The sequence below is a fragment of the Mus caroli genome, unplaced genomic scaffold (assembly GCF_978045245.1).
Source record: "Mus caroli unplaced genomic scaffold, Mus_caroli_1 scaffold_7, whole genome shotgun sequence".
In the NCBI taxonomy this organism is placed as follows: Eukaryota; Metazoa; Chordata; class Mammalia; order Rodentia; family Muridae; genus Mus; species Mus caroli.
In genome coordinates this window covers 23,597,935-23,611,264 of record NW_028227262.1, presented here as the reverse complement: position 1 = coordinate 23,611,264, position 13,330 = coordinate 23,597,935, and the positions used below count along the sequence as shown (strand labels likewise).

Sequence of the window (13,330 nt, the reverse complement as noted above, 5' to 3'; positions counted from 1 at the left end):
CTGGCAACACTGGCCTTCCTACCTTGGCTGGTTGTGCTGGCTAGTTTTTTTGTTTTTTGTTTTGTTTGTTTTGTTTTTAGCTTGATACAAGCTAAAGACACCTGAGAGGAGGGAACCTCAATTAAGAAAACACTTCCACAATTTGAGTCTGTGTACAGCCTGTAGGACATTTTCTCAATTAGTGGTTGATGGGGGAGGGCCCAGCTCATTGGAAATGGTCCTGAACTGGGGGTCCTGGGTTCTACAAGAAAGCATTGTGAGAAAGCCTGTACACAGAACCCTTCCATGGCCTCTGTATCAGTTCCTGCCTCCACATTTCTGTCTTGTTCCTGTCCTGACTTCCTTTGGTGATAAACTGTGATACAGAAGCCAAATAAACACTTTCATCCCCAACGTGCTTGTTGGTCATGGTGATGGTGTTTCATCGCAGCAATAGAATCCCTAACTAAGACAGTGGAAACGGGAACAGGAGAGTGTGAGGTGTGTGTGAAGTGGGCATGGCGGTTCTTCAGGGGCTTGGCGTAGTGGTGTAGTGAGAAGCAGTGAAGTAGGCCACTCCTAGACACTCTGCCGGGGCTGCCCAGCTGAGTGCCGGGAATCCCACAGACAAGGTCCTGCCTCACTTCGCTCTCCTACATTGTACCTGGCTTCCTTTTGAACAGGGATTAGCGTATCCAATCCGGCTGAGACCTGGGCTTTTGGGAATAGGAGGTTGGGAGGCAGGGGTGGAGAGAGTATGTGTGTGCGGATTTATGCTAGTGTACGTGGAGGTATGATGGGAACTCGGGGATGTAGCTCAGTGGAAGATTGTTAATCACGTGCAGGTCTTGGGTTCTATGCCTTAGCAAAGAGCAGGTGTGTACTGTGAGTCTTTGGAGGGGGTGTATTAGAATGGAACCACCATTTCCACCCCCCACTCCCCCAGTTCCCAAAGGCTTAGACTGTGACCAGGGCTTTCATTTTTGTTGCTGTTTGTTTTGAGAGAGTCTCTCTCTCTCTCTAGTCCTTGCTGTCCTGGAGCTTGCTAAGTAGACCAGGCTGGCTCAAACCTCATAGAGACCTTCCTGCCTCTGCCTCCAGGTATGTGCTACCATGTACATAAAACACTGGCTAAGATACAGACAGGCTAGGTTTTTGTGAGGTCTAGCCTGGACGGTTCATACCTGTGGGTGACGGGGCAGGAAGTGTTAACATACTTCTTCCTCTCACCTTGCTGCTAAGTTGGCTAGGTTAGAGGAGTTTTTCAAAACCCCTGGAACTTGGAACCAGAAGCCATGTTGATGTAAGCCTGGTTCTCTCTCCTAGCCTGGACCGGGCTGTCATGGGAAACCTACTGTCCCTGGTCCTGGCTGCCTAAAGGGGCACTCAGGGAGTCTCAGGGACCAAACTGAGCTGTGGTGATGTTTGGGGAGCAGATTCCCGGAGCTCTCCCTCCTGGCTTTTCAAGCCTTATCAGCCTGGAAGGGCTCGACTACTGCTTCCTGCCATTGTTTCCCACTGGTAATTAAGAGAAGGCCAGGGCTCTGTGGTGGTAACTTGGAGCTATTGCAGGCAGAGGAATGGGCTGGGGCACAGCTTGGGTTTTCTCTCCCTGGCTCTGAGGACTTTGAAGCCCCTGGACAACTTGATAGCAGGACGGCCCAGAGTCTGAGCAGATCCATCCAGCAGTTGCGCAGGAAAATGGCTTAGGAGTGAGAGGTGGCACCACTGAGTAGCGACTGGGTTTCCTCAAGGGACCTTGGAGATACAGCCCCTGTTTGTATGGGCAAGGTATGATGGTTTTGAATGGAGAGCTGACTTAGCCGAGGGGGGGAAGGTACAGGGCTGATCCCTGCCCCTGAGGATCTGGCTGCAGATCCTATAACAGAAGGGATTTGTCTGGAGGAGCGATTCAAAGCTACCTGGATCCTATTGTCCCTCTGCTGTTGCTGCTAGGTCCTGATTTTCTTTCTGAAGAGGCTTTCTGGCCTGGCAGAATCTTACTCAGATGAGATTGGTAGGTCCCTTCCTTCCCTTCTTGAGTATGTGCTTGGAGCCCCTGATATACCTGTGTGCTGGGAGGGCAGTGGAGAGGGACACTTGCTTTGTGACCCAGTCTTGGCCATGTCTGGTTCACACTCATAAGAGGCTTGGTTTACCCCTCTTCATTGGTCTGAATGGGCATTATGTAAGAAGGGTTGTACCCACTATGCCCTAGGTGGCACCTTCTGTATGTCCTGTAACATTCTCCAGAAGAGAGGGGTGGCAGCAGGGGCTTTGAGGGTCGGGATGTGTGTGTGTGTGTGTGTGTGTGTGTGTGTGTGTGCTTAGCCAGCCAGGATTAAGTGGGCAGTGGGGTGAGGCACATTGTAAAGAAATGTCCTCAGGTCCAGGGCTGTTAAATTCCTGTCCCCTTGTCAAGGCCATTCAGCAAACATTTACAGAGCATTCCTGGGTGCTGAGTATCCTTGCAGGTCCCAGGGATGTTGGTGAGAAAGACAGTCCCTGCTCTAAAGGTGCTCACGGTCCAGGGCAGGTGACTAACAAGTTCTCAGTGGTGGCCTTGACTGGTCTCTGAGTCTGGGTTCTGATGGCAACAACAAAAGCCAGCCCCTTCTCCTAGTTGGTTGCTATATGTGATGGTGGAATGGCACCTTTGTTCCAGATGCTGCAGGGCTGTGGGGTCATGGGATGCTAGGCTAGCATCAAGGGCAGGAGAATAGAGCCAGAACTTTCCCACCCCAGCTGGTCCTGGTACCATTGTCTGGAGAAGGTCTCGGCAGTGTGGCTCACTGGGATTGTCACTCTTAAGCCTGGCTCTGCCATGGGAGGGCTTTGGGGACTAGTTCTCCATGTTTAAAGGAGGCATGGGGACCAGTGAGAATTCTTATTCTTAGTCTCATTCTCACTCTCCTCCCCCTCCTTCTATTATTATTATTATTATTATTATTGGCTTAAGAAAATGTTCCCTCAATGGACACATGCACTGATGGTCGCTTGTCCTTGCCTCCTCTCTGGACAGTGAGAACCAGCTCATTTCCATTTTATTTTATTTTATTTTATTTTGCAGATGAACCCTTTCAGGTATGAGATCTGCCTGCTTGTTCTGGCCCTCACCTGGCCAGGTAGGTACAAAACATTTTCTTTCCTTACCTTCTCCCAGGAGCACTTGGGAGCTCCTCCTTCCAGGACTCAGTACATTGTGTCTGGAGCTCACCTGTGCTCCATCTGTGTTAGACTTGTGACTTTAGGAGTCACTGGTCACCTCCTGTGACAGTTATGCAGAACCTTGTTTCTGATTTACATCCCCTCTAAACTGGATATCTGAAGGAACTTGGTAGCACAGGATTGTAGCATGTGATGGGAGCACAGGGCAGGGCAGACAGCATCCCAGTCTTGGAGACAGCACTTGTTTTCATGTGGTCATCTGGTTGAATCTCTCAGTGTAGATGAGGAGACTGCTGGTCAGAGAAGAGACACTACTGCACGAGAGTCACACAGAGCCAAAGTCCAAGGACGGTTCTCTGGGTTCTAGGCCACCCCCTTGTCACCTCACTGCTTGTCCCACCTTAACCTCTCTCACTGAAATGCCAGCCATGCCCTTTGACTGGTGAAGCAGAGCAATGAACAAAGCAACTGTGGGAGCACCAACTCGTTACTGCCCATGGTGGGGCACAGATGACTCTACCATCTGTTATACTCTGAATTCTTCTGTGTTCTCTAAGTTTTCTATACCAGGCATCATCGCATAAGGCAGGAAGTGTCACTAAGATGAATCTATGTCCTGGAAGATTGTTTCTCCATTATTACCATGAGTCTGGGGTCATGCTCAGAGGCAAGGGGCCTCACTTAAAATGGAAAGCTCCGGGACCTAGCAAACACATAAGTGGATGCTCACGGTCAGCTATTGGATGGATCACAGGGCCCCCAATGGAGGAGCTAGAGAAAATACCCAAGGAGCTAAAGGGATCTGCAACCCTATAGGTGGAATAACATTATGAACTAACCAGTACCACGGAGCTCTTGACTCTAGCTGCATATGTATCAAAAGATGGCCTAGTCGGCCATCACGGGAAAGAGAGGCAGTGGATTTGCAAACTTTATATGCCCCAGTACAGGGGAACGCCAGGGCCAAAAAGTGGGAGTGGGTGGATAGGGGGGTGGGTGGGGAGGGTATGGGGGACTTTTGGGATAGCATTGGAAATGTAAATGAGGAAAATACCTAATTAAAAAGAAAAGAAAAGAAAAGAAAATTGGACATAATACTACTGGGAGATCCAACAATTCCTCTCCGGGGCACATACTCAGTAGATGTTCCAACTGGTAATAAGAACACATGCTCCACTATGTTCATAGCAGCCTTATTTATAATAGCCAGAAGCTGGTAAGAACCCAGATGTCCCTCAACATAGAATACCCAAGATAGAATTTGCAAAACACAAGAAAATCAAGAAGAGGGAAGACCAATGGGTGGATACTTCATTCCTCCTTAGAATAAGGAACAAAATACCCATGAAAGGAGTTACAGAGACAAAGTTTGGAGCTAAGACGAAAGGATGGACTATCCAGAGACTAGGCCACCCGGGGATCCATCCCATAATCAGCCACCAAACCCAGACACTATTGCATATGCCAGCAAGATTTTGTTGAAGGGACCCTGTTATAGCTGTCTCTTCTGAGGCTATGCCAGTGCCTGGCAAATACAGAAGTGGATGCTCACAGTCATCTATAAGATGGAACACAGGGCCCCCAATGGAGAAGCTAGAGAAAGCACCCAAGGAGCTAAAGGGGTCTGCAACCCTATAGGTGGAACAACAATATGAACTAACCAGTACCCCCAGAGCTCATGTCTCTAGCTGCATATGTAGCAGAAGATGGCCTAGTCGGCCATCATTGGGAACAGAGGCCCCTTGGTCTTGCAAACTTTATATGCCCCAATACTGGGGAATGCCAGGGCCAAGAAGTGGGAGTGGGTGGGTAGTGGAGCAGGGTGGGGGAGGGTATAGGGAACCTTCCGGATAGCATTTGAAATGTATATAAATAAAATATCTAATAAAAAATTAAAAAAAATTTGCCAACGAAAGAAAATGTTCCTGGGCTATGTTAACTTGTAAAATATAAATAAAATGTATTTGTTTTTCTTGTATAAAATGTTTGTTACTTAGTGATAAGTATAATAAAAATAACTTATTTGGATATGTTAAAAAATAAAAATAAAATGGAAAGCTCTTCCTTGCTTCTATTTTCATTCCTGGTTTCTGTGGGGTCAGAGAACTTTGGGATGATGGTCCCATTATGCTCACCTGTGGCTTCTTCCTCCAGGGACCCTCTGCACAGAAAAGCCCCGTGACAGGCCGTCGACGGCCCGATGCAGCCTCTTTGGGGACGACTTCATCAACACGTTTGATGAGACCATGTACAGCTTCGCAGGGGGCTGCAGTTATCTCCTGGCTGGGGACTGCCAGAAACGTTCCTTCTCCATTCTCGGTGAGTCCTGGGTACCTGCGGCAGGATCCCAGAGCAGGGGCAGCTGAGATGGGGGACAATTCCAATGCTCGGGACCTGAGATTAGAGGTCACTTCTGAGAATGTGGAGGGCAGTGGTCTCCCCATGACACCTTCCCTTGAAGATGGTGGCCCTCCCATGACACCTTCCCTTAGGGCAACAGTCTTCCTGTGACACCTTCTCAAAGTCTGGTGTGAGGACATCTGTGTTACTTTAGTGATTGTGTCCATTGCTGTGGGTCCAGGCAACATCCCAGGAGTTCAATATTATAGAGAAAGAAGATGGCATAGAAGAGCTTTGGGACACGTGGAATTCAGAATTAAGAACTTGGATACCTCCTAACTTACCGACAGGAGCTGATAGTCCACCTGTGTTGTCTTCGCATCCTCACCGCAGCTGTGGGATGCAGGCACAATCATTCTTGTTTACAAATGAGGAACTGTATCCAGAGAAGGCTGTCTTTAGTCGTGCTGTGGGCCCAGGCATGTGTTAAGCTGTTCGTAAGCTGCCTGTGGCCATGGCTGTGAGATTCCCCACTCCTCACATTCAGCGTGACCCACACTGGTTCTAAAATGGAGGTTCTTCTGCCTTAGCCTTTTGAGTGTTGGGGTTATAGATATGACCAACTCTCCTGGTTTCCTCCCGCTTCTGGAATGCTCTTTGTCCTGGCAACTTAACACAATTTAGAGTCATCAGAGAGAAGGGAGCCTCAATTGAGAGAATGCCTCTGTAAGATCAGGCTGTAGGCAAGTCTGTTGGACATTTTTCTTAATTAGTGATTGATTGTGTTAGTGATTAATTAGCGACGTGCTAGTGATAGCACAGCCCATTGTGGGTGGTGTTATCTCTGGACCCATGGCCCTGGGTTCTATGAGAAAGCAGACTGAGCAAGCCCTGAGGAACCAGCCAGTAAGCAGCACCCCTCCAGAGGCCTCCTTGTTTGAGCTCAACAATGAACAGTGAGATGGAGATGGAAGCCAAATAGTCACCTTTCTCCTCAGCTTGCTTTTTGGTCCCCGTGCTTGATTGCAACAATAGAAACGCTAACTAAGACACTTTCTTAGGCTATTTCCCCACCAGCTCTCCTGCCTCGGTTAACAAATCAGTCGCCTTTCCATCATCTTCCCTGTTCTCTGGCAGCCCCACAAGGGCAAGGACAATATCTTGTTTTTCTTTGTTTTATGTTGTTTACGTGGGATCTCTCAATAAGGAGTGGAGAAGGATCCGTGAAACCTGGACCTATGCTGTATTAAGGCAGGGGTTCTCAACCTGTGGGGCACTACCCTTTCCAGGAGTCACCTAGGAACATCAGAAAACACACATATTTACATTACGATTCATAACAGTAGCAAAATTACAATTATGAAGTAGCAATGAAAATACTTTATAGTTGGAGGTCACCACAACAGGAGGGACTGTAGCAAAGGGTCACTGCACTGGGAAGGTTGTGGGCCACCATAGGAAAGGAAAATATTCATGTGAGTGACATTTGAGGAGTCTTGAGTGAGGGGCTTGGGTTAGGTGGAGAACACAGGGAGGTTTTCCATGCACTGGGGGCAGCATGAGCCAGGGGAAGAGGTGGGAGGGAGGGGGTGCATTATGGGGAGCCAGGATCCAGATGACTAAGGCTGGAATGATGGTCAAGCTTGAGCAATGGTTCCCAACCTCAGCAGGTGTCAGGATCACCTAGGGGGAGTGAAACAGCTATTGCTTGGTTCTAACCCCAGAGTTCTGACTCCAGAAGCTCAGGAACGGGACCAAGAATCTCATGTCTAGTAATTTCCCAGTTGCTGATACAGGTGCTTCCTGGGGACCGAATGCTGAGAAGCATGGAGTTTTTCTTAGGGTTGCTATAAAACAGCATGACCAAAGCAACTTGGGAAGGAAAGGACTTACTTAGCATATACTTTTACATAACTGCTTATCATCAAAGGAAGTCAGGACAGGAACCTTGAGGCAGGAGCTGATGTAGAAGCCATGGAGGGGGAATGCTGCTTCCCCGCTTGCTTCTTTTACTAAGCATGCTTTTTTACAGAACTGAGGACCACCAGCCCAAGGATGGCACTACCCACAATTTGCTAGCCATCCCCACCCCACCCCATCAATCTCTAATTAGGAAAATGCCTTAGGCCCGCCTACGACCTGATCTTATGGAGACATTTTCTTAGGTGATGTTGAAGAAGGGTCAGAAAGAACTCGAGTGCTGGCAAGAGGGTGCTGAGGGGGCAGTGTCTTAGTCAGTGTTCTATTGCTGTGAAGAGACACCATGACCACAGCAACTCTTATAAAGGAAAGCATTTAATTGGGGCCTGCTTACTGTCTTAGAGGCTTAGTCCATGGTGGCACACAGGCAGATGTGATGTTGGAGAAGAGCTGAGAGCTTTACATCTGGTTCTGCAGGGAGCAGAGAGGGAGGGAGAGAGAGAGAGAGAGAGAGAGAGAGAGAGAGAGAGAGAGAGAGAGCACATGCGCCTGGGCATGGCTTGAGCATTTGAAACCCCAGTGACACATTTTCTTCAACAAGGCTACACTTACTAGAATGAGGCCACGCCTCCTAATCCTTGTCAAGTAGCACCAATCCCTAATGACCAAGCATTCAGATCTATGACCTGTAGGGGCCATTCCTATTCAAACCACCACAGGCAGTTATACGGGAAGAATGATTGGTAGCCTGGGTCACAGTTACAAGGCAGGAGCTGTAATGGACCAGAGGCACTTTCGGGATGTGGCAAGCTGTGGAAACCATCCTGAACACTGGACTGTGGGCTCCCACAGAGGCAAGAGTTAGGGTGAGGTTTAGAAGAGCAGAATCTCCTCCTGCCCCAACTAGGGAGGCTGGGACTCAGGCCTGCCACTCAGGTAACCACAGTGTGTATTCTAACTGGAGCTCTTCCTAACTCACCATCATGGAGGAGAGGTAGAGACACCCTACCTGGTGACTGTGGGCATTGCTGAGTCAGAATGGAGTAGGAATGACAGGAGGGTTTTGTACTGTTTTTTTTAAAAATGATTTTCTATTTATGTGTATGTGTCTGTGAATATATGCCATGTGTATGCTGGCGCCTGTGGATCCCTTGCAGTCATAGGCACTTATGAATCACCTGATGTGCGTGTTAAGAACTGAGCTCAGATCCCTGGAGAAGCAGCGCATGCTCCTTCCAGCCGAGCGGTCTCTCCAGCCTTGGCACAAGATTTCGACAAGGTTAACAGTGTCACCTCTCTATACTATGGCATCAGATTTAGGGAGGGCGACACTGATGCCCTAGTGATGGGGATCTGTCTGCCTTGGCTTTAGCTTTGTCCTCCTGTGGATCCTGCCTAGAGACAGGTTAGTAAGCAATACACAATGAATCTTAGGGCCAGGCATAGAGTTCATATCTTGGGCTCTGGGGACCCAGCCAGCATATTAAAAAAGCCCTCTTTCTCCCTACATAAGGGCGATTCAAACTGCCTCCCTCTAGGCTGTGCTGGTGCCTCTGGAATGTCATATGACTCCGCCAGGAAGGTCCTTGTCTATGTTTCTGTTGCTGGGACATGATACCCTGATGAAGGCAAGTTAAGGACCAGTTTATTTTGGCTCTCAGCTGGTTACAAGGGAAGACACAGCGGCAGGAGCTCGAGACGGCTGGTCACGTAGCATCTACAGTTAAGAAACGGAGACCAGCAAACGCTCGTGAAGAAGACCTTCTCTCGTTTTTGCTCAGGACCAAGTCCAGGAAGGGCTGCCAATCACTGCTAGAGTGGGGCTTCCCGTTTCAGTTAACTTAAGCAAGACAATTCTTCTAAGACATGCTCACAGGACAACCTAACCTACACACTTCCTTATACAGGCTCCTTCTCTAGGTGGATCTAGAGCTCATTACCTTGAGATGAGATAATAACACCAATCCCTAGTGGCCTATGAGATTAACCATCACAGCCCCTTTGCCTACTTGGCCCTGGTTAGCACTGGGCTCATCGACTTGGGTTTATATTTCCAAGGACTTGGAGGCTACGCCACTCTGAGGAGATGGAAGCTTAGGAGGAGACATACACTCACATTCCTATCCCATCAGAGTCCCCAGAGAAACAACAGTCTCCTTAGCCTCCTGGTCTTTATGATTTAGGCATGTGAGACTCAGGTGAGGTCAGCTCTTTGAAAACGTGACCCTTTGTGCAAACTAAGTCTCAGAAGCACCCGGGTCACACTAGGATGTCCTGTTATTGAATTAGCTCGTTAAAGAGGCACACACTGCTGGGCCTCAGTGTGCTCTGTCAAGGTCAGTTCTCTTTCACGGTAACTCCCTTCTGCTACCACACAGGGCTGTAGCAGAGACCCAGCCTTATGGGTCACTCTTCCTGGTTTTAGTACCCAGGGGGCACTTTGAGATCCAAGGAGAGAACATGCGTTTCCAGATATCCCTGTCGATTCTCCAGTGGTTTGTGGTCCTTTTCTCATGACAACTTGCTCTTGTCAGGAGTCAGTTTTCTGGAAGCCGTTGGTCAGCATCAGTTCTAGAGTAAACGTGCTTTGCTATAGATTGATCGCATTTCCATCCCAATCCTACTGTGACATCAGAGAGACCTGATGGTTATTTTTCCTGTTGATATTAGTGGTGTGTGGGAGGCAGGCTGGAGTGGCATTGGGGAGGGGACCAGAGTCCTGGGTCAGGGGAAGGACCCTAGGCTTCGGACCCTGGGTTTCGTGTGTAGGCCTAGGATTACCTTGCACTCAATTGTTCTCCAGAGACATCCTGTTTCCTTGATTCTAAACCTTCCTGTCTGGGTGTTTGTGGGCCTTGCTCATATCCTGGGTAAAGTGTTTCTGTCTGTGCACGTAAGTCTACCTAACGCCAAGGGAAGCCCTCTTGTGACTGGGGACCCAAGCCAAAGTTTCATGTCTTTCCACAGTCAGCACAGGGGCCACAGAGAGACTGGGGAGTCCCCATTCCTCCTGCTCTGTAGGTAGGTCCTTCTCTTCCTAAGTCATGGCCACAAGATCTGGCTCCCAGATCAGTCCAAGGAGAGCCATAAGTAACCAGAAGCCCGCTCAGTCATTTCCACAGTACAAGATGTCTGAGAATGACACCCCCCCCCACTCACCCTGATTCAAGTTCCCTGTATGCTTCTGATGGGGCAGGATGCCTCCTGCTCCCACCAATGGGGTGAAGGTTGGTGGCTCCCTACTTTCTGAGCATCTTGTACGGTGAGTTTGAGGCCAGCTGGGAGCCTGGGAAGAAACTGACTGGCTTGTTTTTCTTCCTGGGTGGACACCCAGCCCTTCCTTGCCCAGCAGTGCTAGGAAATACTATACGACCTTGGACGTTTGAGGTGTGTGACATTCCCTTTTGGGGGGGGGGTCCGTGGACACTTTGAATGGCATGCTTTCCTAATGGCTGCACAGTATTCGCAGGAAGGAAAGAAGGCAGGTTAAATGGAGGGGTTTTAGAGTTCCTCTCAGTGTCAGTGGTTTGTTGAATCCACTGTGCTGAGAGATCCTAGGTAGGCAGCTGTGTGTTGCAAAAAAGACACTTGAGCTTGGGGATCAGAAAACCCGCACGCTGTGCTCCCGGTGACCAGTGTAAACAGTCCTTAGTCCGAGTGGTTTCCCCACCACAGGATAACTGGCAGTGTCTGGGTACCTTTTGGAGGATCATATCTGGGGTATGTGCTACAGACATCTAGTGGGTGGGACCAAGGATCTAGTGGGTGGGACTAGGACATCTAGTGGGTGGGGCCCAGTTGCTGTTACTCATTCTGCCGTTTGTAGTGGGCCTCACAGCAAAGTGTCTAGTCTCCAGTGAGACTGTGAGTCTCCAGTGAGACTGTGAGTCTCCAGTGAGTCTCCAATGGTGGCCAGATGGTGAAATCAGATTATATATTTAAGCCTTAGTTTCTTCAACTGTAATACGATAGCAATTTACCTGGCCTGGTGGTGTTTGCATACAATCTAAGTGCTTGAAGGAGTGAGGCGAACTTTAGTTCTAGGCTGGCCTTTGCTACATAGATGCTGTCTCTTGGAAGGAAGGAAGGAAGGAAGGAAGGAAGGAAGGAAGGAAGGAAGGAAGGAGACAGTTTAGGTCAGTGTTGTTCATACTGAGCTATAAGCCATGTGCTGTAACTATCATTTGCAAAGAACAGCAAATGCCAGAAAACTTCAGAGTGAGTGGCATATGGTAAGGGTGAAAACAGAAACTCTGTATGTGTGTGTGTGTGTGTGTGTGTGTGTGTACTGACTCATGAAGAAAAGGGTGTTTTGACTGTTAAACTTAAGAGCCACATGTTCAGATGGTCTCAGAGACCCTCCTTGCTCTCATAGTGTGTCCTTTAACCACCTCCTGCTGTCAATGTGGCCAATGGCTCTGAAGCCTGCTCACCTTGTGGAATTGGGAGCTTCACAGCTTCGACATAGTTCTGCCTTCACTGAAGGTCACAATGCTAAGCCTCCCCCTGCCCCTGCACTGTAAATTTCCGCTTGTCTTGGAGTGGAAATGGGATCTGGTTGCCATAAACTTCAGGACCCCAAATTCTAACAGTCAGTGAAGGTCTTGGACCACCAGCTCCAACCTGCTCCTTCTTACATCTGGCCCACCTTGACACTTCTTGGCTACCTGGCCCCTAGACTTCTTAACTCTGGTCTTTCCTGGAATCCCAGGCAAGTCCTTCAAACGTTCTGTGGTGTTTGGCTGATCTCAGGGAGTTCTGTGGATGGGGGGAGGAGGGATTGGAGCAACCAAGGGATCAGGGACACCATGAAGACACGGCCCACAGAGTCAACTGACCAGGGACTGATGGGGGTGTGCAGAGATCAGGGAGCCTGCAGGCTCTGACCTAGGCCCTCTGCATATATGTTAGGGCTGAGTTGCTTGGTATTCCTGTGAGAATCCTAACAGTGGGAAAGGGGCTGCTCCTGACTCTTGCTTGCTTTTAGGACCCATTTCCTCCTGTTGGGTTGCCTCTTCTACCCTTGATATGATAGCATGTGCCTGGTCTTACTGTAGCTTGTTATGTCACACTGTTTGATGTCCCTGGGAGGCCTGCTCTTTCCCCAGGAGAGGTGGACAGGGGCTAGGTCTTGGGTGGGGAGGAAGAGAGGTGTTGAGGACAGACTGGGGGAAGGGAGGGAGGGGAAACTGCAGTCAGACCTAATATATGAGAGAAGAATGTAAATAAAATTCAATATGAAGGGCAGGTGACTCTCAGGGTCACCCCCTGGGGGATCCATTGCCACAGCTTTTATTATACGAAGTCACTTTGTCTCCTTTCCTGCCACACTGTAAGTAAGGTAACTTTGAAACAACGGATCCACTTTTCCTTTTGTTTTAGACAGAGTTGTGCTATGCAACTCAGGCTGGGGTAGAACCTGCGAGCTTACTGTTTCAGTCTCTCTCAGTTTCAGGATCACACACCTCACTTTATCTTGACTTTGTTTCCATTTTCCTCAGGCTTCTTTTGTCTATCAAACTGACCTCACTTCCTTCTCCTTCTCCTTCTCTCCCTCTTCCTCAAGGAGTGCTCCCTCATTTCTCCTCAAGGAGTGCTCCCTCATTTCTCCTCAAGGAGTGCTCCCTCATTCTTCATTCTTCTCTTGGGAAGGGCAAAAGCTCTCATGCTCCCCAACATGGCTTTGGGGGTTCTTCTTGTTTGATTTTCTTCTGTTGCTGCTGCATTCTGGGCTAGCCTAGCCTCCTAGGCAGTGGCCTTTCTATGGCATCTCTGAAAGAAATGGACTTGTTGGTCCAGATCTGGGTGGCAATAGCACCTCCCTAGCTGCCCGGGTGCTGCCTATGCATCTCCTAGCACTACCCCTGGCCACAGTTTCCCTGGCTCTCGTGTTCCCAGCTCCCTTTCCTGAGTCTCCATTGGA

General features: G+C 49.0%; 1 protein-coding gene across 2 annotated transcripts in view; it reads left to right on the top strand.

The window, feature by feature from the left end:
• Positions 1–1,537: 1,537 nt before the first annotated feature.
• Vwf (von Willebrand factor) overlaps positions 1,538–13,330 on the top strand; it is a 135,771-nt gene continuing 123,978 nt past the window's right edge. Inside the window, exons 1-3 of one of the 2 annotated variants that reach the window (XM_085839881.1) lie at positions 1,538–1,770; positions 3,050–3,104; positions 5,302–5,466. In XM_085839881.1, the coding sequence (XP_085696007.1) occupies positions 1,762–1,770; positions 3,050–3,104; positions 5,302–5,466 (229 nt within the window). In that variant the 5' untranslated portion in view covers positions 1,538–1,761. Of the gene's footprint in view, positions 1,771–1,910; positions 1,997–3,049; positions 3,105–5,301; positions 5,467–13,330 lie in introns of those variants that run through there. The other variant, XM_085839882.1, reaches the window with a different exon arrangement.